The sequence below is a fragment of the Cibotium barometz genome, chromosome 8, assembly GCF_041138505.1.
Source record: "Cibotium barometz isolate CiBa-2024 chromosome 8, ASM4113850v1, whole genome shotgun sequence".
Taxonomy (NCBI): domain Eukaryota; kingdom Viridiplantae; phylum Streptophyta; class Polypodiopsida; order Cyatheales; family Cibotiaceae; genus Cibotium; species Cibotium barometz.
The window spans coordinates 29,005,187-29,030,789 of NC_141053.1; the positions used below are offsets into that span (position 1 = coordinate 29,005,187).

General features: G+C 44.0%; 1 protein-coding gene across 4 annotated transcripts in view; it reads left to right on the forward strand.

Annotated features, from left to right (window-relative positions):
* LOC147636121 (uncharacterized) overlaps positions 1–25,603 on the forward strand; it is a 60,306-nt gene that overhangs the window by 26,847 nt on the left and 7,856 nt on the right. For 2 of the 4 annotated variants that reach the window (XM_086801563.1, XM_086801562.1), the window contains exons 2-3: positions 11,031–11,089; positions 11,306–11,389. In XM_086801563.1, coding sequence (XP_086657689.1) covers positions 11,355–11,389 — 35 coding nt within the window. In that variant the 5' untranslated portion in view covers positions 11,031–11,089; positions 11,306–11,354. The remainder of the gene's footprint in view (positions 1–11,030; positions 11,090–11,305; positions 11,390–25,603) is intronic. The other 2 variants (XM_086801561.1, XM_086801560.1) reach the window with 1 other exon arrangement.

Sequence of the window (25,603 nt, forward strand, 5' to 3'; positions counted from 1 at the left end):
TTTCTTCCTCCACTTCATCAGCTATAGTGACAGCTCTAGCTGCTGCAGTCTGAGGTGGAACTTGAAAGGGAGCAAGGAAGGTGGCAGGTGATGCACAGGTGCAAGAGCTACAGGCTTGAGGCTTGAAGTGAAGGCAATAGGCAAGGAGAAGCAGAAACGATGAGCCACAGAGAGGGAGAGAGAGAGTGAACTCGTTGAAATTGGGGAATGCCCACGTTTTTTCTTCTTGGGCCTTCCTTTATTAATAAGTGACCTTTTTAAAGTATTAGGCCATGTTCATTGTGAACATGGCCAAGGCTTTTAAACTTTAATAAAAGCCTTGTACAAAGTATATACAAATATACATGGGTCATTTAGGGCTTTAACCCCAACAACCTCCCACTTAAAGGCATAAATGGCGCCTTTAAGCTAAGTCACTCCCACCATCTGTATGCATAGCTGATGTTGTGCTTTGGGTAAGCACTTAGTGAGAGCATCTGCAGGATTTTGTGACGTATGAACCTTAACAACTGTGATAAGGCCATCCTCAAGCACTTCCCTAATGAAGTGATACCGCACGTCAATATGCTTTGTGCGCGCATGGAACATGGCATTCTTTGCCAGACATATGGCACTCTGGCTATCACAACCAAGCATAGGTGCCTTGTCAGGCAAACCAAACTCACTGCATAAACGTGCCAACCATATGGCTTCTTTGGAAGCCTCAGTGGCTGAAATATATTCAGCCTCTGTAGTAGACAGTGCAACTATCTTTTGTAGTCTAGAGCACCATGAGACAGCACCTCCTGCAAGAGTATATACATAACCACTTGTGGATTTGCGTGTATCCACATCACCAGCCATGTCAGAGTCACAAAATCCCTTCAATTCCAAAGGACCCTTACCATAACAAAGGCATTTGTTTTTAGTCCCTTTTAAATACCTCATAATGGACTTTACTGCATCCCAATGCAATTTGCCTGGAGTAGCCATAAATCGGCTCACAACTCCCACTGCATGGGCTATGTCAGGCCTAGTAGCAACCATAGCATACATAAGTGAACCACAAGCTGATGCATAAGGAACACCTTGCATATCATTGGTTGCCTGATCAGATTTGGGGCAATCATCCTTGGAGAACTTAACATATGGCTGTAATGGCACACCAAGAGGCTTTGCATTAGCCATGTTAAACCTGTCCAGCACCTTTTCAATGTATTTTTCTTGAGACAAATACAATATGCGCTGGTCCCTTTGCCTTCTAATCCTTACTCCAAGAACATGTTCAGCTGCCCCAAGGTCTTTCATGGAAAACGCAGATTTCAGCTGCTGTTTAAGAGCATCAACAGTGCTTCTTTTCTTCCCAGCAATCAACTTATCATCTACATAGAGCACAAGAATGATAGGGCTGCTATCCTCATCAAATTTTGTGTACAAACAGTGATCTGCATGGCTCCTTTTGTACCCATGTTTGAGCATGAAAGCATCAAACTTTTTGTACCATTGTCTAGAGGCTTGTTTCAGCCCATACAAGCTTCTTTTAAGCCTACATACCAAATGTTCCTTTCCAGGAATAACAAAGCCCTCGGGCTGCTTCATGTAAAGTTCCTCATCAACATCGCCATGCAAGAAAGCTATATGCACATCCATTTGGTCTAATTCCAAATCAAGGGCAGCCGCTATGGCAAACAATACACGCAAAGTGGTCATCTTCACTACAAGAGAGAACACTTCCTGAAAGTCTATGCCCTTTGTTTGGGCATACCCCTTTGCAACCAGCCTTGCTTTATACTTGGGTTTTGCATCAACTGTCTTGATTTTATACACCCATTTGTTAGGAATGGCTTTCCTTCCCTTGGGCAATTCCACCAAGTCCCAAGTATCATTCGAATGCAAAGCTTTGATCTCTTCCTGCATAGCAAGCTCCCACTTCTTATTGTGCTCACATGTCTTTGCCTCTTTATAAGTAAGAGGCTCCCCCTCATCTGTCAGCATAATATAATGCAAAGAGGGATCATATCTACTCACATTCCGCCTAGGACGAGTAGATCGTCTCACCCAATGATCCACATTATCTGGTAATGGGTCTACATCAGGTGGCACAACAATATCATCAGCAAAGGGCTGTTGTACATCATTTTCAGCCCCGTTTTCAGCATTGTTATGTGGCTGCAAATGCCCTTCAGGAGCCTCATTTTGCTGTCCAACATCATCTGGCTCAAACACCACTGGTTCATCAACATTTTCAGTCATATGTGGTGCATCATGAGGGTCAAAATCAGGCCTAATAGGTGGCTGTACATGCTGAAATTTGACCTTTTTATGGTCATCCGTAGAGGCACAATTGTTTTTAAGCAGCTTTGCCTCATTAAAAACAACATCCCGGCTGCGCACAACCTTTTTGAGTTGAGGTAACCAAATCCTGTAGCCCATTTCACCTTCTTCACCATATCCCATGAAGAGGCCTTTAATGGACTTTGCATCCAACTTACTCCTCAACTCAGGTCTTATATGCACAAACGCTTCGCAACCAAAGACGCGTAAGTGATCATATGAAGCAGGTTTGCCAGACCAAACCTCCTCAGGGATGTCACCTTTCAAAGACATGTGAGGGGATCGATTACATATATGCACTGCAGTTTTTAGAGCTTCTCCCCAAAATCCATGAGGGAGATTAGCTGTGGACAGCATGCATCTCACCCTCTCACATAGAGTCCTATTATATCTTTCAGCCACACCATTAGAAGAGGGGCTGTATGGAACAGTAAGCTCCCTCTTAATGCCCAAATTTTCACAAAATTTATTAAATTCACCACTTGTGAACTCACCCCCATTATCCGTACGCAAGCATTTCAGCTTTCTACCTGTTTGGGTGGTCACAAATGCATGAAACTTCTTAAACGCAGCAAAGGCTTCATCCTTAGATCTGAGCAAATGAACCCAAATTTTTCTAGAATGATCATCAACAAAGGAAACAAAGTAGTGTGCACCCCCCATAGATTTGGCAGGCATGCTACAAACACCAGAATGTACAAGATCAAGCACATTAGATTTGCGAGAGACACCGGAATAATAAGAACTCTTCACTTGCTTGCCATATTGACATTCATTACAAAAGTCAAGCTTTGTGCCTTTAGCATCAAGCTTATTCAAATTACAAAGCTTAGTAAGGCCTTGTGGCTCATATGGCCAAGCCTCTTATGCCACAACTCCATATGTGAGTTAATTTCAGCCAAAGCAATAAATTTGCCCGACAAGGCCTTTCCATGCAAGCAGTAAAGTGTCCCTTTCTTTGTACCTTTCACAATCAGCCTTGAGCCTTTAGTCATTTTCCATGATCCTCTCTCAAACAAAATGCTGTAACCATGCATATCCATCTGTCCAACAGAAAGCAGACTCTTCTTGATTCCTGGCACATATCTAACATCATGTAAGACAAGCTCATTTGTGCCATCTGTGGAAAGATGCACAGTGCCAATACCCTCAATGGAACATGCATGATTGTTTCCCAGGTATACATGGCCATGGCTGCCTGCAACAAAAGTAGAAAAACACTCCTTGATAGGAGTCACATGAAATGAAGCACCGGAATCGACTATCCAAGTCTGGGATAATGCATCATTAACAGTCAATAAAGCATCAATTAGATCACACTTGGTGATCTGCATATCCTGTGTATGAACATTGAGAGAGGCATCAAGCTCATGAGCATCATCGGCTGACAAAGTGGCACATAAGATGTCTTCTACATCTGACAGCTCCTCAATAACAACACTAGAGGCCACATTGGCCTTCTCCTTGTTCTTTGGGCTGTCCTGTGCATCTGTCTTGATCTCCTTCTTCTCTTTCTTTTTGTCTCCACCACTCTTCTTCCTTTCCAACTCTGCCTTATAGTACCTGCAGTCAGGTTTCTTGTGACCTTTCCTGCCACATTGATAGCATGTCACATCACTCTTGCCTTTGCTGGCATTTCCCCTTTCTCTACTCTTACTCTTACTCCTTTGTGCATAATCAGTCTTCTTTTCTGTCCTGCCTCTAACCATGTTGACTGAACTGCCACCCTCTCCACTTGCTTTCCTCCTGATTTCTTCGTTCAATATAGAACCCCTAACACCATCAAAGGTCAAATTGGGATTGTTTGACAATGAGACCACCAAAGTCTCCCAAGAATCAGGTAGAGTCATCAGCAAGAAGATAGCCTTGAGCTTATCTTCAAAAGGGGGCAAACCTGAGTCCTGTAACTGAGATAAAGTACCTGTAAACAACGACAAGTGCTCTGCAGCGCTCTTGGACTCATCTAACTGCATGCCAACAAGTTTCCGCATCAAATGCACCTGATTAACTGGGGTCGTATTCTCATACGTTGCCTTCAATTTCTCCCACAACTCAAACGCATTGACAAGACCCTTGAGGTCTACCAAGATCTCGTCAGAGACGGCCATTTTAATGTAGGTAATGGCTTTCTTGTTCAATGTAAGCCATGCTGCATCTGACATATCTTCTGGCTTCTCTGCTTCAAGTGCCCTGTCACAATCTATCCTTCCAAAGATCAAAACCTGTTCCCTCAAACCGCTTGATCTCAAAGAGATTCTTGACGTCAGAGGAAGTCGATGCCATAGTTGCACAAACGAGAGGGCTTAAGTGCTGAAATTTTTGGGCAAACTGCACCAAAACCAAACTGTAGCCTCACCGCAATGTGCACAGCAACTCCAAAGGGTCACAGGAGCAAATCGAGCCAAAATATGCAAGTTTAGGCAAGAATAATCAATTCTGAATTTTCTGCGCAGAAAATTCAGCAAGCTGATTTTTGCCCAAAACAACAAAAATTGTTGTTTTCTACCTCACGAAACGTACATAATGCAAAAGCACAGCCTTTGGGAGCATATGTAGGCAAAAGCCCCAAATTTTAGCATAAATGTGCAGCAAATTGACTCGAAATAGGCAAAACTTGCTTAATGCTCGCAAATTACATCAATTAATACATTCCCCAATCGAAATACATCACATGTACATTTGCATAAACCTGCGCAAATCTGTAATTTGCTGTAAAAACCCTGTTTTTGACCTGTTTTTCAGCAAATTTGGCCGATGTAGGGTAGTAGGGACCATGTACAAGTGTTCCCACAACTTAATACATCAAGATAAAACCTGCACTTCGCTGTAATAACCTGTTTTTGACCTGTTTTTGACCTAAAACAGCCTGTTTTGGGCTGTTTTGTCAATGCCGGCACCCGTAGGGACCCGGGAAACAAGGGGCTTCGCGATGGAAAGCAATTTTGTCGCGATAGAAACCCTTTTTACTTGCTGTCCAGCCACTTGCTCAGAAATTTGGTTAACCCTAGAGGCTCTGATACTAGTTGAAAGGGAGCAAGGAAGGTGGCAGGTGATGCACAGGTGCAAGAGCTACAGGCTTGAGGCTTGAAGTGAAGGCAATAGGCAAGGAGAAGCAGAAACGATGAGCCACAGAGAGGGAGAGAGAGAGTGAACTCGTTGAAATTGGGGAATGCCCACGTTTTTTCTTCTTGGGCCTTCCTTTATTAATAAGTGACCTTTTTAAAGTATTTGGCCATGTTCAATGTGAACATGGCCAAGGCTTTTAAACTTTAATAAAAGCCTTGTACAAAGTATATACAAATATACATGGGTCATTTAGGGCTTTAACCCCAACAGAACTCTCTCTCTTTGGTTACTCCAATTCTGGGAGGGCCTGTTCTCACTTCGAAGCTCTTCCCTTTGCATTCTTGAGAGAGCCGGAGTTCCTGAGAAAGTACTTCGAGGGAAAGGTCTTTCTTCATTCGTGAAGCTTCCCGTCTCCAGATTCTAGTTGGGACCTTGGTGTCTCTTTGGAGACGGAAAGTTGGAAGAACTTCCCGGTGTCTGGAATCTTTTGAAGGATGAGGGAGCTGGCTTTGGCGGGACTTTCACAATGAAGGCTTTGGCGAAGTCCTTTGCCATTCTGACAGCTTCTGCCATGGACACTAGCTTGGCATTCTTGATGACCAGTGTGTCTAAGGGTTCGTTTATTCCCCAAATGAACCTAGCCATGAGTTGCTCTTCGTCTAGAGGTGGTGAATACTCGAGTAGAAGAGCAAATGCCTGGTGATATTCGATGGTTTTGCTCCCCTGGTTTAGCTCTAAAAATTCATTCATTTTGGTTTCTAAGAACCCGGGGAGACAATCTCTCTTTCTCAAATAGGCTTTAAGATCGTTCCAAGACTGGGTATTCTTGTCCAGATGGTTGGTGTCACAATGGTTCCTCCATGCCACCCTGGCTGTTTCCACAATTTTCAGCCTAGCAAGAGCCATTTTGCTCCGCTCATTGTAGCATGTGACATCAAAATACTCTTCCATAGCTTCCACCCATTTCTCCACAGCCTCGTCCAGGTTCTCCCCTTCTCCTTTGAAGGGTCCTGGCTGAGTTCTGTGAAGAGCCTTACGAACGTCGGGATCAAGCTCTTCATCATCAAAGAGAGTCTGGCTGATGGCCACGGTTTTCTCACCTCATGATTCTGCCAAAAATGATATATTATTAAATTTTTATTTTGATATCGTCCACGAGATCCTAAGACTTAAGAGGTTCGGAAAATAATTTCTTAAACAAGATAAATGATCTTATTGGAGATCTATGACATATGTCCGGTAATAAATTTTACTTTATCAATTCGTCAATAAACAATCGCTTATACAACAGGGAATTTTTTCACCAAACATTTCTTTATTTATAGAAAGGTTGCAATATGTACATAGAGCAGCTCGGCTTCAGAAGTCAAAATCTTCTCGGGAGACGCATAAGACGACGGTAGTGGGCTATAGACATGCCCTAATACAAATGTTCCCTTACTGCCAAGGGAGCTACGATCTTCTCCTTAGGAATAAAATGACTAAGGAGTCTGTAGATTTGGCAGAAAAGTCTGGGATTTCGAGACCTTGAGTGATATAAAATTACACCATGTATCACATTCAGCTTCATCAGAATCATGGTTAGTGAGAGATTCTGCCTTAGCATCGCACGCTAGTCGCAAGAGGCGTAGACATACTGCCCTGTAAACCACTTGTGCTGCCATCTCTCCGTTGGGTCGGGAAAATATAGATCCTCGAAATGGCCTGCGAGTTTGGCTCGGCTTGTTCGAGTTGTAGCGAAAGAGATGAAATGCTCGAAGGCGAACACACTGGGTGAGGTCCGGAACACCAGATATGTGTGGAACTTCCATCTATAAAATCAAATTCTTTGATTAAAAATCTTCATTAATGAGGCTTATGGAATGAAAATACAATATGTAAATGCTCTTTCTGGGTTTTTATTATAATTTTCTGATAAGAATTCATTTGTCCTTATTAGCTTTCAACAAAGCTCTGATACTAGCTGTGAGATCCCCCTCCAGGGGTGCCGACGGCGGAAGCAGTGTTAGCCTCTTGCGTGGGGCGGGGATCCACACTCGGGGCCTCGCCCGCGGATGTCCGGACGAGAGACTAGCCTGGCGGTTCCTTCGAAACCATGTCTGGAAAAACTCCCCTCGCCCGGAAGTCACAGGCGATTCTACCATGGGAAAATCTTCTAACGGGAGAATTACTCTAACGAGTCAAAGTCTTAACTAGTTAAACTGATCTAACCGAATCTGAAGTCACATGGTCAGATCAAGAAGAGACTTGTACTTGGTCCATAGAATCACCGCTTTTAACGAGGCACAGCCGTTGACCCCCCTCCCACAGAACAAGGTCTTTTCAGGACTTAATCTAACTAACGTAACTAATTGCATCTTAATTGTTTCGCAGGAATCCTCCGATCCAGCCTAACCCCAACCAGCCGATGAATTAGCCAACCATCCGACCATTGTATTGGTGGGATTCCTTTATAAAGATTTGGTTGTGTTTTGCTCGGGTACCGAGAAAAAGAGTTCCCAGGTCCCCTAGCCGACGATTCATGCAAAAATTAAGGTAGACATACCACGTACACACCCAATATGAAATTGCCATTTATAACAGATTCGGCTGGCTTTAAAACAATCTTTCAATAGAAATCATAATATTATTGATCATCATCCTCCAAAATTCTGAGACCATTGTATTACAAAATGTGTCCTCTCGACTCTCCATTGAAGATCAACTGGCCAACCGACGAGATCCAGTATTAAAATTTGATTCACAAAAATCTTTCCTTTTAGTCCATCCGAATCTTCCTCGACGCACGTATGAGTGTCCTAGCAACCGCGAGCCCGTGCATCACCTGGTCAGAACCCCTCTAGGATCCTCCTCGGGTGTCCTAGCACTTCACTCAGGGACCGCTTGGTTGGTCCTCGCCCATCGTACCGGAAGCGCATCATTTTAACCGTACCAAGACTGGTCAAGATCTCGGCGGGCTTCACCGTGAGCGACATCCCTCGACGACTCCCCGCCAGCTGTTGTAACGAATCTCCTCTTAGTAACACACATGTGAAATGCTTCCTCTAGCATTCTGGCATAAAACAGTCCTTTAAATGAAAACAGAGGTTCTATGCAAGTAAAATTCCCAATTTGAGATTGGTTCCACAAAAATCTCTTTTTTCTTAATTTTTCAATTTCATAATGAGAATCCTTGATCTCTCATCAGGGTAATCTATCCATCATTTGACTGATTGTTCAACTAGATTCTTGGTGATTTCGATCAAAGGAAAACTAGTTTAATTCAACGGTGGTCTATTCTTTGTATTTAGGAACTGAAATTGGTCACGAAGTTTTTGCTTGGTTCAGATCGAGAGATGGACAAGTAGGTTTACTGTCCGTCCCTCTCGTAGTCTAATCATTCCGTTTAGTTCTAACAAGGATTTTCTTCAGATAGACATCTACTTTTGGGTAAATACCAATTTAGTGATTTAGCCACATAAAATATCTAAAGATATTCTTTCTACCATTTAATTTCTCAACCTTAATTCCCTAGGTAGAATTATGGTGAAAATTCATCTTTTGACACCTAAAATTAATTCAAATCTCTCTTTTCTTAAATATCATAAAAATTTTCTTTTAACTAAATACCAATATCTATTTTTTTGAATAAGCTTGAAATTTCTTTTTTTCTCATTTAATGAGTGCAATCCAAATGTCATGGGAATTCCTCTTTTATCATAACTTAAATCTATCTCAAATTTCTCTTTAAATTAAATAAAAATATTTAGTATTTCAATATACTAAGAATTCTTCTTCTTTTATTTAAATGATAAAAATATCTATTAATCCTAATATGACAAGAATTTCACTTTTTCCATTTAAATGATTGAATTTTAATATGATGAAAATTTCTCTTTTATCATTTAATTTTTTTCTATATATAAAAATAAATTTAACTAAAATTTCTTTTAAAATTGAATAAAAATGTCCATTGATCCAAATATGACAAGAATTTTACTTTTTTCATTTAAACGATTGAATGATAAAAATTGCTCTTTCATCATTTAAATTTTTCATGCATAAAAATAATCTATCTAAAATTCTTCTTTAATTTTAAATAAAATATCCATTATTTTAGTATTCCATATTTTTTCTTTCTCCATTGGAATACACAGATCTGCATTATCATGGAATTTCTCTTTTATCATAAAAATGAAATTACTAAAATATTTTTTTTCTTTAATTAACTATTTATGCATAAACATTAAAAATTAATTTTCCATGGATATGATGAGAATTATTCATTTAACATAGGATGACTAATCCTAGAATATGGTAGGAAGTCCTCTTTTCACATTATGCATAAAAATAATTTGTGTTAATTTTTAAAAATTTTGCCATAGCTCCGTTGCTATTACTGATAATTTTTAATATTTTCTACAAGAATAAGACTTAGTAATAGGATTATGATAGAGTAACTATCATTTGGACCAATATCCAATTTATGGACTTAATTCTTAAGTTTATCATAATTTATGTAACATTAAAGCATAAAAAAGTCATTTCTTTGGCTTCTAGCTTGACTAGTATAGAGTTTGATTTTTGAATACTTCTCAAGCTTGAGAGGGGTTGAGAAGAGAAAAACATTTAGAAGATTAAGAAAAAACCATGAAGTCAACACTTGGATTAATCTTGTTGGTCTATAGGAACCTTAATTGGACCATAATCCAAAATTTTCAAAAAATCTTGACCCTTAGACTAAGGTCTTTTAAATCATTTTTAATTGATTCCTAATGCACCTTGGAAAATTTATTTTGATTTTCTGTTTCAGGGAAACATATTTTTGATATTAGGAGAATTTGTTTATCCAAAAATATCTCAATATTGAATTACCACTCTTTAGAATTTTTCATCTCACTAGACAAAAACAAGGGAATTTTTTTTTTCTTGTATTCAGAAACAGGGGATGATTACAGGGGATTGAAGTAAAGCTTATTCATTATTCAGGCTGAGGAGGAATTTTACACCCATGCCCACTTAGGCTTAGCTCTAGGGTAGCCCTACGGGCTGGCCCCTATTCTACATGCAAACCTATAAGTCTACACAATCGTCCGACATGTGGTCACAGAACAAACATACAGAGCAACTAACATCATTCCACAGAGAGACTCACAGTGTGGACTGGCACTGCTTCATGTGCAAGACAATGCACACCTGACCTTGGACGCATGTGCCGAACAATGCACACTTGACCTCGGACGAATGGAGTGGAACCGTGGTTGACTCGTCCCGGAGTGGGCTCACATGGGACCAGTTTTCCACTCCATGTCCTGCACCTTCTTGTTCAGATATGTCCATGTGGCATCCAAGTGCGGGATGCACGTGACACCTATATAAACATTACTTGTTGCAAAGAGGGTTACTTAGTCTTGTGCCACGGGCATCACGTGACTAAACCCTAATTACCTAGATGGCATATGTGACTTTCCCTTGAAGTAGGGCTCACAACATGCTCTTGACCCATCAAAAAAGGTTTCCTCTGTGACCTATCCCTGACGAAGGAGAATGTCCACATAGCACTCTAGGACAAATGATGCACTTGACAATGTTCTTGCAAATTAGTGTGTGAGTGAGATCCTTTAAGAAGCCTTCAACTCTTCACTAAAACAGGGCCCGTGATTTATTCACAGATCTTGGGGCATATAAGAACCAAATTGGCATCACATGATAGTGAAGACATCAAAAGCGGGTATAAAAGTTGTTTGACCTCCTTATGCTTAACCATTTGATGCTATTTAAAGAAACAATGCATATTGGGGTTGAGCTCTTCACTAGCTGAGGATTTAAAATTTTGGCAGTTATAAGGGAGAGGGTGATTTTGTTCTTACGTGTTTGATACAATTATTCCATGTCAAATGCTCACTTTGGTACACAAAAGTTAAAATGGTTGTACAACCTCTTGCAGGCTTGGAGTTTCTGGACTTTTTTCAGAGGAAACACACGTCATTACAACCATGCAGAAGGGCATCAAGCAGAGCTCTCAGATGAGGTGAGTAGGTGTACTTTTTTAAAAAAAGGTTCAGAAGGCACATTTTTTACTCCATTGATGCATGGTCTCTTTCTCATTTACAATTTGAAGTTATGATTAGCATATTCAAATATGAGGGTATCATTGATTTGACAAAACTGTTCCATTTTCAAAGTCACTTGTGTGCTGTGTGTGAAATGCTGTAGTGTTTGCATTATCAATCATTTTCAAAGTCACATGAGTGCTTTGTGTGAAATGCGGAAGTGTTTGCATCATCAATCATTTCACGCTTTAATTGATTAAGGATAGATTCCTGTGTTTGAGCTGTTTTGGTGAAACAAAAATGTTCCAATGCTAGCTTCCTCCACTAGCGCACCTGCCGCCTTCGCCCTGTTCCCTCTCTCCGCCTGGTGTCACCCCCAGCCCCCGTCCTCCGCCTTCTCCTCTTCCACCTATTGAGCCCCCACCTTAGCCCTTCCTGGCCTGTGTCTCAGTTCAGCCCGCCTCGACATTCGCCCGGCTTCTTCCCACCTCTTCCCGTCCTGTTGAGTTCCAGCCTCCTCTCTCCTTCCGGTCCGCCCCGCCTCATGTTTGGTCCCTTTCCTTTCTGCCAACCTCTCCTCTGCCTTGCCTTCCTCGCCCTTTTTCCCCCCTTCAGTCAGCACCCCCTCCTCTACATTTCTCCTCGGGACAGCAGCCCTCTCTGCTCACCATCTCACATGATACATCATTGGGACGGCAGCCCTCTCTGCTCATCTTCACCATAGACACCACTCGGGATGGCAGCCCTCTTTGCTTCTCACCACCACTCAGGTATTGCAGCACCCTTGTCACCAGAGCCTGCACCACTCGGGACGGCAGCCCTCTCTGCTCTTCATCGCCCTTTAGGTACTGCAGCACCCTTGTCACTAGAGTTTGCAGCACTTCACCTTCAGTTGCCCACTACCACCTCGGAGTGCCTTTGCATCCACTGACGAGAGCCTTCGTCACCGACCACCTCACGGAGTGCCTTTGCCTCACATCGACGCGAGCCTTCGTTATCGACCGTGCTTGAGCTCCGACATCATCTTTGTTTTGCACTAGTCTTCTACTTAGAGTCTCCTCACATCAGAGGACCTCTTGTACATGTTTTCATTCACCATCATACAATCACACATTCACCCATTTCATGCTATATTGTTTTTCTCTGATCTCTGATACATCTGGTCCTCTCGTCCTTTTGCCCTCACAGTGTGGCATTGCCAGGCACGCCAGTCTGGCAGGCTACAGGAGAATACAGTTTTGTCTAAGAACCGTTATGAGCAATTATCCCCCCCTCCCTCCCCGCCCCCCCCCCTCCTCCTCTCTTGTGGAGACCGCTGCCTCGTCACGATCCTGCTCCAGGCATCCGGATTCCCGTGAGGACCTCTTGACCCTTCAGAGCCTTCGGTGGGCCTGACCTCACAGCCCTCGTCTGAATGAGTAGAATTAGGGTTAGAGTTCATGTGGGAGACATACACAGAGAGAAGAAGGGAGAGAGAGAGAGAGTTGTGGGGATAAGTCAACTCACTAGCGTGAGTGTGTGACTTCCCTATCACACATGTATATTGCACTAGTACACATAGTGCACTTAGTACATTAAAAGTACTAAGTGTACTATGTACTATAACTTATGGGCTTGTACACACTATAAGGGTGGGCATAATGCCTTTACCCCAACAACCTCCCACTTAAAGGCAAAGTGCCCTTAAATGAAGGAAAAGAAAAATCAGCATGTACATGATAATATACAAGGCCATATCAAGGCTGAAACTGGCCTCATCCAATGCCCATCAAGTGTCTGCAATGAGCAAACCGCTCCGGAGGCAAACTCTTTGTCAACAGATTAGCCGGCTTGTCATCCGTATGAATCTTAACAAGCTGAATTTGCTTGTTCTCTATCACCTCTCTGATGAAGTGATACTTTACATCCACATGCTTCGTCTTTGCATGAAAGACAGGGTTCTTTGCCAACTGGATGGCACTCTGACTGTCACAATGCAACAATGGAATATCCCCTGTATAACCCAAATCAACCACTAACCGAGATAGCCATAATGCCTCCTTGCAAGCCTCTGTGGCTGCAATATACTCGGCCTCTGTAGTAGATAAGGCAGTGCACTTCTGCATCCTGGATGTCCATGACACAGCACCTCCTGTGAATGTAAACACATAACCGGTAGTAGACTTCCGGTTATCTGGATGACCGGCATAATCCGAATCCGTGTAACCATGCACTAATGCATCCTGTTTGCCAAAGCAAATGCACATATCCTGTGTGCCCTTCAGGTATCTCATGACACCTTTCATTGCTTCCCAATGCTTCTTGCCAGGTTTGGCCATGTATCTAGAAACCACTCCCACTGCAAATGCAATGTCCGGCCTAGTAGCAACCATGGCATACATGAGACTGCCACAAGCTGAAGCATACGGAATCTTGGCCATATCAGCCCTGTCACTATCCGACTGTGGACTGTCCATAGCACTGAGTTTCACATATGGAGGCAAAGGAGTACTAGTCTTCTTCCCCCCGTCCATATTGAACCTCTGCAAAACTTTGCCAATGTATTCCTTCTGAGACAAATACAACACATGCTGATTTCTGTCCCGAAGTATCTGCATACCCAAAATGTGATTTGCATCACCCAAATCCTTCATATCAAAGATTTGATGCAGCCTCTTCTTCAAGGCATCCATCTCTTTACGAGATTTCCCGGCAATCAACATATCATCAACATACAAGATGAGGATCAATAGACTGCCATTCAAAGCTTTCTTGGTGTATAAGCAATGATCTATGTCACTTCTCGTGAAATTCTGGGATTTCATGAATGTATCAAATTTATGATACCATTCCCTTGGTGCCTGTTTGAGCCCATAAAGACTCTTTTTCAGCTTGCATACAAGCTTCTCCTTTCCATTCACTGCATAACCCTCTGGCTGTTGCATATATATCTCCTCATGGAGATCACCGTGAAGAAAAGCAGTCTTCACATCCATCTGAATCAAATCCAGATCATCATGAGCAACCAAAGCTAATACAGCTCTAAGTGTGGTCATCTTGACCACTGGAGAGAAGATCTCATCAAAGTCCACACCATATTCCTAAATCAAGGGGCTTTTGTGCCGATTGGATTGATTTGCATGCAGGCAATCGCATTTGATGCTTTGGGCAATGTGTTGATGCCTGTCAAGCACTCAATGTGTCTGTAAATGAAGGGGCTTTCATGTATTGGATGTATATGTGGCCAGGGGGAAGCACCGCCTTCATGTGCGTTAATGTACCATGTATGATCAGAAATTGATCTTAAATCAAGGGGCTTTTCAAGATTTTATGCTTGTTGAGCTTGGCAAAGCAGCAGGCAAGACTTTTATGCTTTGAATCCTCAGAAATCCACTTGCAGTCAAGGGACTTTTGCTCAATTTCAGTCCGGGACTGTTGTATGCAGTGGTGGGGACTGTAAAAGTCTGATTTTCACTCATTTGGATAACCAGGAGAGCATTTATTGCTGTTGTACCTGCTGGTACAGCTTTTTATAGGTTTTGGCATGGCTGCACATTGATTTGAGTGACCAAAAGGCTCAATTTCAGCTGCTGTACTTGTCGGTACAAGTTTGGTACATCACAGGTGAGCACTTGGTACTGTTGTACAGTACTTTGGAAGGGCAACAGAGCACATTTAAGGTGCTGTCCTAAATTTGCACAGCAACCAGATTTTGGTGATTTCATCACATACAGTGGGAGTAGAGTTGCATTTGTGCTTCCGCAGTGGGAGATAAACTTTGGGAGAACAACTGTGAGCACTTTGTGTGCTTTTGGTGCAGTGTTTGCACATTTTGCAGGGAGTCAGGCATTGACAGGTTGCATATTGCTATGGCAACCACAGGTGAGAGCTCTTCATTGCTTCACATTAAGAAGCTTGAAGGCTCACATAACTATGATATTTGGCAAACCCAGTGCTATAATGTTTTGCTCCAGAAGAAGCAGCACAAACCTATCAAAGAAAGGGGTGTAATGCCCGCTTCTCTTACTGCTGAAGAGTGGGAAGATATGGATGAGCTGGCAAGATCTACTATCATGTTGTCTGTGTCAGACTCTTTACTTTTCAGCATTCGTGAAGAGAAGACAGCTTGGGGAATGTGGCAAAGATTGCAGGACTTGTATGCCCAGCAAAGTGCCTCAAGCAAAGTGTATTGGTTGAAGAAACTCATAGGTCTTCAAATGAAGGAAGGGGCGTCTATGGCAGCCCATCTAAATGAGTTTAATGGTATTATCAGCCAGGTTATTAATCAAAAGTTGGCAATGGACGATGAGTTCAAAGCCACTTTTCTCTTATGCCCTTTGCTAGAGAGTTGGGACACATTCAGGACAGCCACTAGCAATTCGAATGCTATGCTGTCATATGCAGATGTTGAGGGTGCTCTTCTTCAAGAAGAGATGAACAGGAAAAACAACTCTGTTGGAAAGTCAAATGCAATGAATGCACGTGGGAGATCCAAGCAAAGTGGTAAAAGCCAAGAACGGGGAAGGAGCAAGTCTCGCTCCAAAAAGGACTTGTGGCAAGAAGGGACACATCAAAAAGCAATGCTACAAATGGAAAAATGATCAAAAGGAAAAGGGAAAAGGCAAAGACAAAGACAAAGATGTAAAGCCAAAGGGCAAAAGTGGAGTCAAGATTGAAGAAATCAATGTGTCACATGCAGGTGACAGTGAGGATGAGGTCCTATTCACGTCTTCACTTGATGCCCATTCACTTCTTCCAGGAGATGGTCATGGTATGCACTCATGGATCATTGATTCAGGTGCCTCCTTTCATGTCACAGGTTGCAGAGACTTGTTTGTCAGGTATACTGCTGGCAATGAAGGAGTAGTTTATTTGGGTGATAACCATGCATGCAAGATTCTTGGCAGAGGTGATGTGAGGCTTGTGTTTTCAGATGGCTCACAGCTTATGCTCCATGATGTCAGGCATGTGCCTGAGATCAAGAAGAACCTGCTTTCTATTGGATAGCTTGATGATGCTGATTATGTTACCACATTTGGTCGTGGAAAGTGGAAGATTAGTAAGGGCTCACTGGTTGTTGCCAGAGGCTCTAAGGTGGACACTCTTTACTTCATGCATGCAGGTGTTTGTCACCATGCTAATGTAAATGCAACCGAGCTGCCGAAAATCTCTATGTGGCATAGCCGGTTGGGACACATGAGTGTCAAAGAAATGGAACAATTGTCTCATTTGGGTTACTTGCCTTCTCTAAAGTTTTCAAGTTTTCAATTTTGTGAGCATTGTATATATGGCAGGCAACTCCAGTGCCCCCACAAGAAAGCTCTTGGACAGAAAGATGCTCAGTTGGAGCTTGTGCATACAGATGTATGTGAGATGCCTCAGCTTTCTTTGGGAGGGGCAAAATATTTTGTGTCATTTATTGATGATGCCACACGCAAGGTGTGGGTTTATCCTCTTCGTTTGAAGAGTGATACATTCTCAGTGTTTCAGAAGTTTGTTGCTCTTGTTGAGAATCAAACAGGCAAAACACTGAAGGCTTTGCGTTCCGACAATGGTGGAGAGTATATGTCCAAACAGTTTCAGGACTTTTGTGATGCTAAAGGCATCAAGAGGGAGCTCTCTACTCCTTATGATCCTCCACAAAACGGGACAGCAGAGAGGATGAACAGGACCATTCAGGAGAAGGTCCGTTCTATGTTGTCACATGCTGCATTACCTCATGGTTTTTGGGCTGAAGCTGTCATGACAGCCGTTCATCTTATAAAGAGGTCACCTAACACAAGGCTTGGTGGGAAAGTGCCAGAGGAAGTATGGATAGGGAAGCCTCCGTCCTACAAGCACTTGAGAGTGTTTGGTTGCGTTGCGTACGTGCACATACGCAGGGAAATGCGCACCAAACTTGATCCTAAGTCTCACAAATGCATATTCCTAGGATATGGTGACAGAGGTGAAATGGGGTATAGACTTTGGGATCCCGTGAATAGAAAGATTATACGCAGCAATGATGTCATTTTTGATGAAACATGCATGTATAAGGAGCCTGCAACAAGCAGGGTTAGTTCCGTACGTCGTACGACTGAAACCGTACGTACCTGCCGTATCGTACGGATTCGTATGATACCGTACGATTTTTTTTTTGGGTGGTGGTGGTGGTGGTGTTGTTGCGTGGAGCAATTTTAGTCTTCTAGAGAGCCATTCATCGCCCTCTGCAACCTGTAAGGATTTGTTTGTCAGGAGCGTGTGCACTTGTCATTGCCATATTAGGCAAGCGATCATATTGCCAATTTGCTTGATGAGGAGAAGGAGGCAATCTTCATGGAGCTCTATAGTGAGCTTGTGGCAGCAGATACTCGCAGCACCAGGAGTCAGCATGGACGGGGCCGAGCAGTTGGAGTTCATAGGCCTCTGCCTTCGGCATCGGCAAAGGGTGGCCTTCGCACATATGTGAGGCAGGGATTCTCGAGCTCCAATCCCTGCCTTCATGATGATATTCCATTGCCTCCTCATGATGATACCCCACTGCCTAGAGAGCCCTTGTTTGATGATGATGGCAACCTACTTAGCGAGAATGATCCCCAGAGTGTCTCGTCCACCTTTCAAGAGTCCTCTTCAGAGAACTCTCTTGATGGACACTCTAGTAGTGATCATGTTGATGATCATGCAGATGTTGGTGATGATGTAGACTTTTGATATGTTATAGCTCTCTAGGCATTGGGCATCTATCTCCTTCTAGCCCATCGATGATGTATTGTAGTATGTAGTATCATGTATGTACGCATGTTGGCGGTCGCCCATGCCATGAGTTTTTGGCCTATCCTTTTGTAGCAATTTTGTACTCTAATGGCATGATGACATTATGTTCATGGTTCTACTATTTTGTAACTTCTTGTCTACAATTTTTAAGTTTAGAAAGTATTTTTTTTTTAAAAACGTACTAATATCGTACCGCACCTCAAAAAATTTAAGGTACCAATTAGTACCGTATTTTATCGTACCGTACCGTATCGTACCTTTCGTACTAACTAACCATGCCTGCAAGGCAACAGAGCCTGGCAGAGTCATCTTTGATGATGATGGACATCATGGACAACAACCAAGGACTGTAAATCAGCCATTACAGCAGCAAAACCAGCCCTTAAATGGTGCTGAAAATGGTCCAAATGGACAGCCAGAGATGGCAGAAGATATCCCTATGGATATCCCACAGTTAGAGGAGATATCGGGCATGATTTTTCAGCCTTATGGCATGGAACAGGAGCCACCAATAGGTGATATGCAGGCTGGACAGCAACCTGCAAATGATGGTCATTGGGTACGGAGGTCCACAAGACCCTCCAGAGCCCCTGACAGATTTGTTCCAGGGGTTGACTACTTGATGCTCACTGACTATGGGGAGCCCTCATGTTATAAGGAGGCTTTACAGAGGGCAGACAAGGCTCTATGGGAGCGTGCTATGAAGTCAGAGATGGATTCTCTGCACAAAAATGGAACATGGAAGTTGGTGCATTTACCTGCAGGCAAGAAGGTTTTGCCATGCAAGTGGGTTTACAAGCTCAAAGTTGCACCTGATGCAAAGCCAAGATACAAAGCCAGGTTAGTGGCTAAGGGCTTCGAGATCATACAGCATGTATGAATGCCCAATTGCACAAATACATCAAAAGCCCCAAATTTTGACATCCAATTTCCTGCAAACTGATCTTGATTGTGACCAATGTCACCCAATTTTGCTAATTTTGCTCAAAAATTGAGCAATTCGGCACCTGACCTGCTCAATTGATTATTGTACCTGCTCAATTGCAAATTGGACATGCAAATTCCAAAAAATTGAAGCAAATACCTCAAGTAATTTTCTGATTTTTTGTTGCAGGAAAGGGGGGAGGGCTTCGTATTTGCTGTTGTGCTGTTGTGCAGGTGGGCAATAGCTGAGGAGCTCTGAAACCAACGACCCAGGTCGGCTTCCAGGACTTCTAATTCTCCAAAGTTCCAACACTTTCCTCAGCAACCAAGGAACAGCCAGGTAATAAGGCTGAACCTTGAAGTCTTCACACGAACCAAAAAACTCTCGGAAAAGTCTCTACACAGCTCTGTACGTGGCTGTGCGACCTGGTTCAGCAGTAGAAAACGGGGCAGCAGAGGGGTACAGTCCAGCCGTACTTCGGAGCAGCAAAAGATGACACCAGCAGAGAGGAGCTATGATGACAAGGGTCGGGCGCTGCTGTTACGCCTTGGAGAAGGTGACGAGGAGCGAAGCGAATTTGCCCAGGGCCAGCGCTACACATCGCCACGGGGAAGCACGAATGGATCCACGCTCGCCTGCCTCCCTTTCGCACTACGGGTTCGCTCGTAGGCGTGTTCGATGGATGCCCGCCTGCCTTCGCCTAGTAGCCAGCCGACTAGCGACCAAACGCCTCAACGCCACCAGTCGCTCGAGCTCGCCTTCACCGCCTCCGCCTAGTAGCGCTACGCTTTTTGGACCAACGCCTCTTACTGTGCGATAGGCAAATCAGGATCCAACGTGCTGCAAGCTGCTCACGCTGCCTACGACTTGGCTGAATAAGCGAGGCAACCAGGGCTACCAGGTCTGCACAGCAGCACACAGGAGTCTGTACAGCACATGAGGTCGTTTTGCAACTCTTCTATGCCGATTTCCAGCTCTGCACCCTTGAGAACAAAACCCTAAAACCAGGGCTCTGATACCAGTTGAATGAGTAGAATTAGGGTTAGAGTTCATGTGGGAGACATACACAGAGAGAAGAAGGGAGAGAGAGAGAGAGTTGTGGGGATAAGTCAACTCACTAGCGTGAGTGTGTGACTCCCCTATCACACATGTATATTGCACTAGTACACATAGTGCACTTAGTACATTAAAAGTACTAAGTGTACTATGTACTATAACTTATGGGCTTGTACACACTATAAGGGTGGGCATAATGCCTTTACCCCAACATCGTCTCCCCTCTCTCCAGGCGAACCCTCACAACCCTCGTCTCCCCTCTCTCCAGGCGAACCCTCCTTCCTCCGACCTCCCTTCTCAGCCCTTGTGCCTGCCACCCCCCCTGGCATCCCCCTCCCCCCTCCCCTAGCCCCCATCTTCTGCTCCGGCTTTCCCCCTATAGCTTCCTCCGCCCCGACTTCATCAAAACCTCCTCCCCCCCTCCCTTCCCCCTTGCCAGAGCACTCCCGCTGCCAGCCGGCTGCGCCTAACTCAAAGAGGAGGCAATAAGCTAGTTCAATTCGCCGCTTGATCAAATGTTTTCTTGGAGATGGTAGCAATGACCACTATTGCCACTCTGGTGTGTGCTCTTGCTCCAGAGTCAACCCTGCCCCCCCCCCCCCAAAGTTGTGGGGCAACTAGTTGACTAGAGTTTCTTCCGATGCCTCCCCGTTGAGGAAGCCAGTATCTTCGAGCCTCAGGGACGGATCGGAGCACGGAGTTGGTGTCTGCCGCCATCCATGGACATGCCATAGAGCTCTCACAACATCTGCATGATCTGTGTATCATCGATGTGCTCACTCACTTCTGGCCATTGGCACGGATGGAGGTGGGTGGCTTTGGCCACAGGGATCTAGGAGGGAATATGGTGTACTCCAATCTGGAGGTGCTCCTCTTTGTGTTTCTTCATGTTTCAGTGGCAATACCTCTTCCTCCCTCCTATAGATACCTTCATTGTGACATGTGGACCCTAGAGTATGCATATTCTAGGACCCGGGCATAGTGGCTTCACATAGAGAACAAGATTCGTTCCAATCTGGCACGGCTTCGCCCTAGGACCACTAGTGATTACTCTTCGTCCAAATCCATGCCCAAGTCTCTTCGAGTGGAGGGCAGTTCCGCCTCCCATCGCTCTTAGTTATGCGGATTGTCTCATGGAACATTCAGGGTTTGGGAGGATTGTCTTATTTCCTGGAGATCCAAGACGTAGAATACAATATCATTATTTGCTGAGTACCATGCTTACCTGGATACTTACTGCCTTGCAGGTGTTTCCGGCTTCCCAGAGAATCTGCTGCCCCAGCCTTTGGAAGGAGCATCACCCCCTTCTCCAATCGATTGGGGTCCTCCAGGTAGTCGCCTTGGTGGTTGTCAACACAGCAGGGATCCCTTCAATCATAGTTTGCATTGTCTCGTTGGAGGATCTTCGGCGTTCGTAGGTTATTGTGATCCCCTACCTATGGGGCGGCTTGATTTTATAGTGGGTAGTGTTAGCACATTCATCCCCAGTTTCTGCTCATATTTGGTGTCCCTTTTGGTCCCTTTTCATGGCCCTTGATTGTGGGCTGGCCACCCTATTTTTGTACATTTTTCTGGGATTTTTCCCATGTCGGGTACCTTTTTCCCAATCGGCCAGGATACCCAATGTCCAATTGGCCAGCCCCTCTTACCTATAAATAAGTGGGCTGGCCTCTCACTTTTCTCATAGTCTAGTCTTTCCTTTTGCTCCCTCACTTATGAGACTCTTCCTATCTCTTGCTTGGGACTGTATCATTTCAGTATATTCAGCTTAGTTGCTCCATATCTCTCTCTCTTGCACTCTCTGCTCAGCACACTATAGTGCTTGTTTGCTTCCGCTCTGTGCACTCATTCATGGTATCATCACTCCAGGTTCAGTGTTAATCTGCTGCCCGAGTCAGCATTAACTTTTTGCCCCAGATTTGCCCAGTTTTCAGCACCTTCAAATCTATGTTTTCTTCTCAGTTTTGCTGCTGGTCGGCTGGCTTCTTTCGGCGCCTCTCCACTGCAGATTTAGGTCTTCCCTCACTGGTTTGATCTCTGAGGTTACCTTCTTCACCTGTCGGCTGCTCCTTTTCAGGGTTGCAACATCTACCTTGCTGCGTTTTCTTCCCTGCAGGTGGCTCTTGCAGTTTTTTGGTGTTTTGAGTTGAGGATTGGTGGCTTCTGGTACTTGTGGTGGACACTCCTTCCAAGATTGTGCATTCTTCTGACATTGAGGCCAAGCTCTTGAGTCACACCACAGGAAGCAAGAGTGGGAGGGGTGGCATTGGCAAGTGTAACAAGCCAATCCCAGAGATCCACGTCACACAAGGCTAATTTCACCTTCACCTTCCACAAAGTGTAGTTGGAACAATCCAACTTTGCAAACTCAGAGAACATATGAAGTGTAGTCGGGACAGCCATCACAGGCACAGATTGATATTTGGCAGGCAAATGATCATCGTGTTTTCTCTTTTCTGATGTTGAATTGTCAGGATTCTGTTCTTTCTCATGTGCGTACAGCAGACGCTCCATATGAAGTTTGGAAGGCATTTGCAGATCTTTATGAGATTAAGTCTCCAAGACGGATTTTGGCTCTGGAAAAGCAGCTTATGAACTTGTCAGTTTTTGCCTTTCCATCTTTATTTGCTTTCTCTCGAAGATGAAAGATCTCCGGGACGAGCTTGTTGTTTGTGGCAAGGATATCTCTACAGAGGATATGGCTATTCGGCTTCTCTACAAGCTTCTAGAGAGGTTTGATGCTTATTTTCAGTCTCTTGTTTCTTCTCCTCGTCTTGTTCCAGTTACTTGGGAGGAAGTTCTCCCCTCCATTATGCAGATTGAGTCTCTCTTTGAGGAGCGGATTGGCACCTCTAGTGGTTCTGATGGAGCTTTGGTGGTTCTGATGGAGCTTTGGCTGCACGAGATAAAGGGAAGAATCAACAGAAGAAAGGGAAAGGGGGTTTTGACAAGAACTCCAAGGATAACGACAAAGACAAAAGTAGATCTTCTAAAAACAAGGACATTGAGTGTCATTATTACGGCAAGGGTCATAAATCGCCCCAATGTCACAAGAAGAAGTGGGATGAAGAAGCAAAGAACACTTCCTCTACAGCGGTGTCTCAGACCAAGAAAGATGATGGTATTCTTCTTAGTAGGTACTCGTCATATACTTGCTCTTGTGACTTCTCAGTTGCGGTCGTGATGGATTGTGGATAGCGGTGCTATTGCTCACATGACACCCCATCGAGATTGGCTCGAGAACTTCACTACCAGGACAGGCGAGATCACTTTGGGTGATTCTTCTTCCGTGCCAGTGCATGAACATGGCACCATCCCCATCTTCCGCTCCTCCGAGGACAAGAGGTACTTCTCTGACGTTCTGTAGATTCTAGATTTGGCATTTAATCTTTTGTCAGTGAGTGCTCTTACAGCTCGGGGTGCAGAGGTGATCTTCTTTTGTTATGAGATTACCATTCGTGATAAGGAGACTGGTAACATCTTGGCTCAGGGGGTGCAAGATAGTGGTTTGTACAAGTTGACCACTTTGCTTTCTTCTGGTTCTTCTACTGCTCTTTGGCATGCTCGGTTTGGCTATTTGAGCTATCAGCTTCTACGGCGAGCTTCGAAGGATGGGTTGGTTGAGGGTTTACCGACCATCAAGGCTCCATCTTGTGTTTGTTCCTCTTGTTTACAAGGGAAGCAACACCGAGACGTCTTTCTGAAGGAGGCGACACACAGTTCTTCGACATCACTTGCTCTTGTTCATGCAGACTTATGTGGTCCTATGAGTACCGCGTCTTTGAGTAAGGCGTTGTAGTACATGCTTGTTATGGTGGATGACTTCTCCAGCTATACTTGGGTCTTCTTTCTAAAGTCCAAGGATGAAGCTTTTCAGCACTTTTGTGATTGGAGAGTTGAGGTGGAAAAAGAGACTGGTTCCTCGGTCAAGGCTCTCAGGACCAACAGAGGGGGTGAGTTTACATCCCAGGAGTTTCAGCAATATTGCAAGGCTCATGGCATTTGGAGACAGCTTACTACAGCATATACTCCATCACAGAATGGAGTTGCAAAGAGGAAGAATAGGACCATTATGGAGATGGCCCGTGCTATGCTTGAGCATTCTTCATTACCTCGACGTTTCTGGGTTGAGGCAGCTTCTACTGCTGTCTACATTCAGAATAGGTCTCCTACTGCTGCTCTTCTAGATAAAACTCCATATGGGGCTTTCCATGGTGAGAAGCCCTTTGTTGTTCATTTCCGGGTATTTGGTTGTTCGGCGTATGTACATGTGCCTAAGGAGCATCGCTCCAAGTTGGACTCGAAGTCTCAGCACATGACTTTTCTCGGATACAGCCATAGTTGCCAGGCGTTTCATGAAACGTGTTCCATAAACGATTCAAAAACGTTACATAAACGTTTCATTCATTTTCCAGAAGTTTAAAAAACGTTTCATACAAAAAGGGAGGGTACATGCCTCAAAATTTATATACAGGTTTATAATATGTTAAAAATATGTTGCCCTCCCTGCAAAACAATATTAAACATGCATCATTTACACATTAAAACATGTTTACAAGCTAAAACTAAAGAATCTGGGTGACCCAGTTACAGTGGGCACCCAACTGAGTCACTGACCAATTGGCATAAATAAATTGGCAACATCAAGAATCAAGATCTGGATTTCATCATCAATAATGGCAACTACTCAATAATGGCACTCAAAGTGATCACAAAAAGTTTGAATCCTGAGTCGATACAAAAAAAGTAAACTGAAGTCTAAAATACACAAAGTAAACCATGCTGAAGCCTGAAAGATGCAATGATGCATGAATGATGACAAATAGTAAACTAGAGGAGCTTGATAGACCCAAAGACTAGAGTCCTCAATATGGAGTGTGGGCACTTCCAACTAGGCACTCAATCCTAAACATCCTCGATGTCCTCATCAGTACTCTCCTCGGTAGACTCAATGTCACTCTCAGAAGAGGATGATGCTGGCTCAGCTGCCGCACTCGTCTCAGCTGCTACACTAGTACTAGCACCTCCTGATAATGCTACTGTAGATGCTCGTGTGCCATGAGTAGGTGACATCAACTCCTCATACAACATGGCATATATGTCGTGCTGCTCGTGAGGAATCTCTGGGACATCTTTCATCTTCTCAATGTCGATTTTATCAACATTGACCTGACGAGGCTCTATCGGATTGCCCGACTGCTCAATTAGGTGGAGATTGCAATGGCAATACACCAACCGTTCCAACTAAGCAGTAGATAACCTGTTCCTCTTCTTTGTATGGAAGAGGGTCCATGTGCTCCAGTTCCTCTCAGCAAGACGTGAACTGTAATCCTGTGAGAGGACTCGAATGGCAAGGGGTTTCTGCCATTAAAATACTTGTACTCACCAAGTGAGGGCTACTGATCCCATACTTCTCCCACCATGAGACTGGCTGAAGATGTCTCTCTCGCATGCATGCAGTCTGTCTACCAAATGCGTG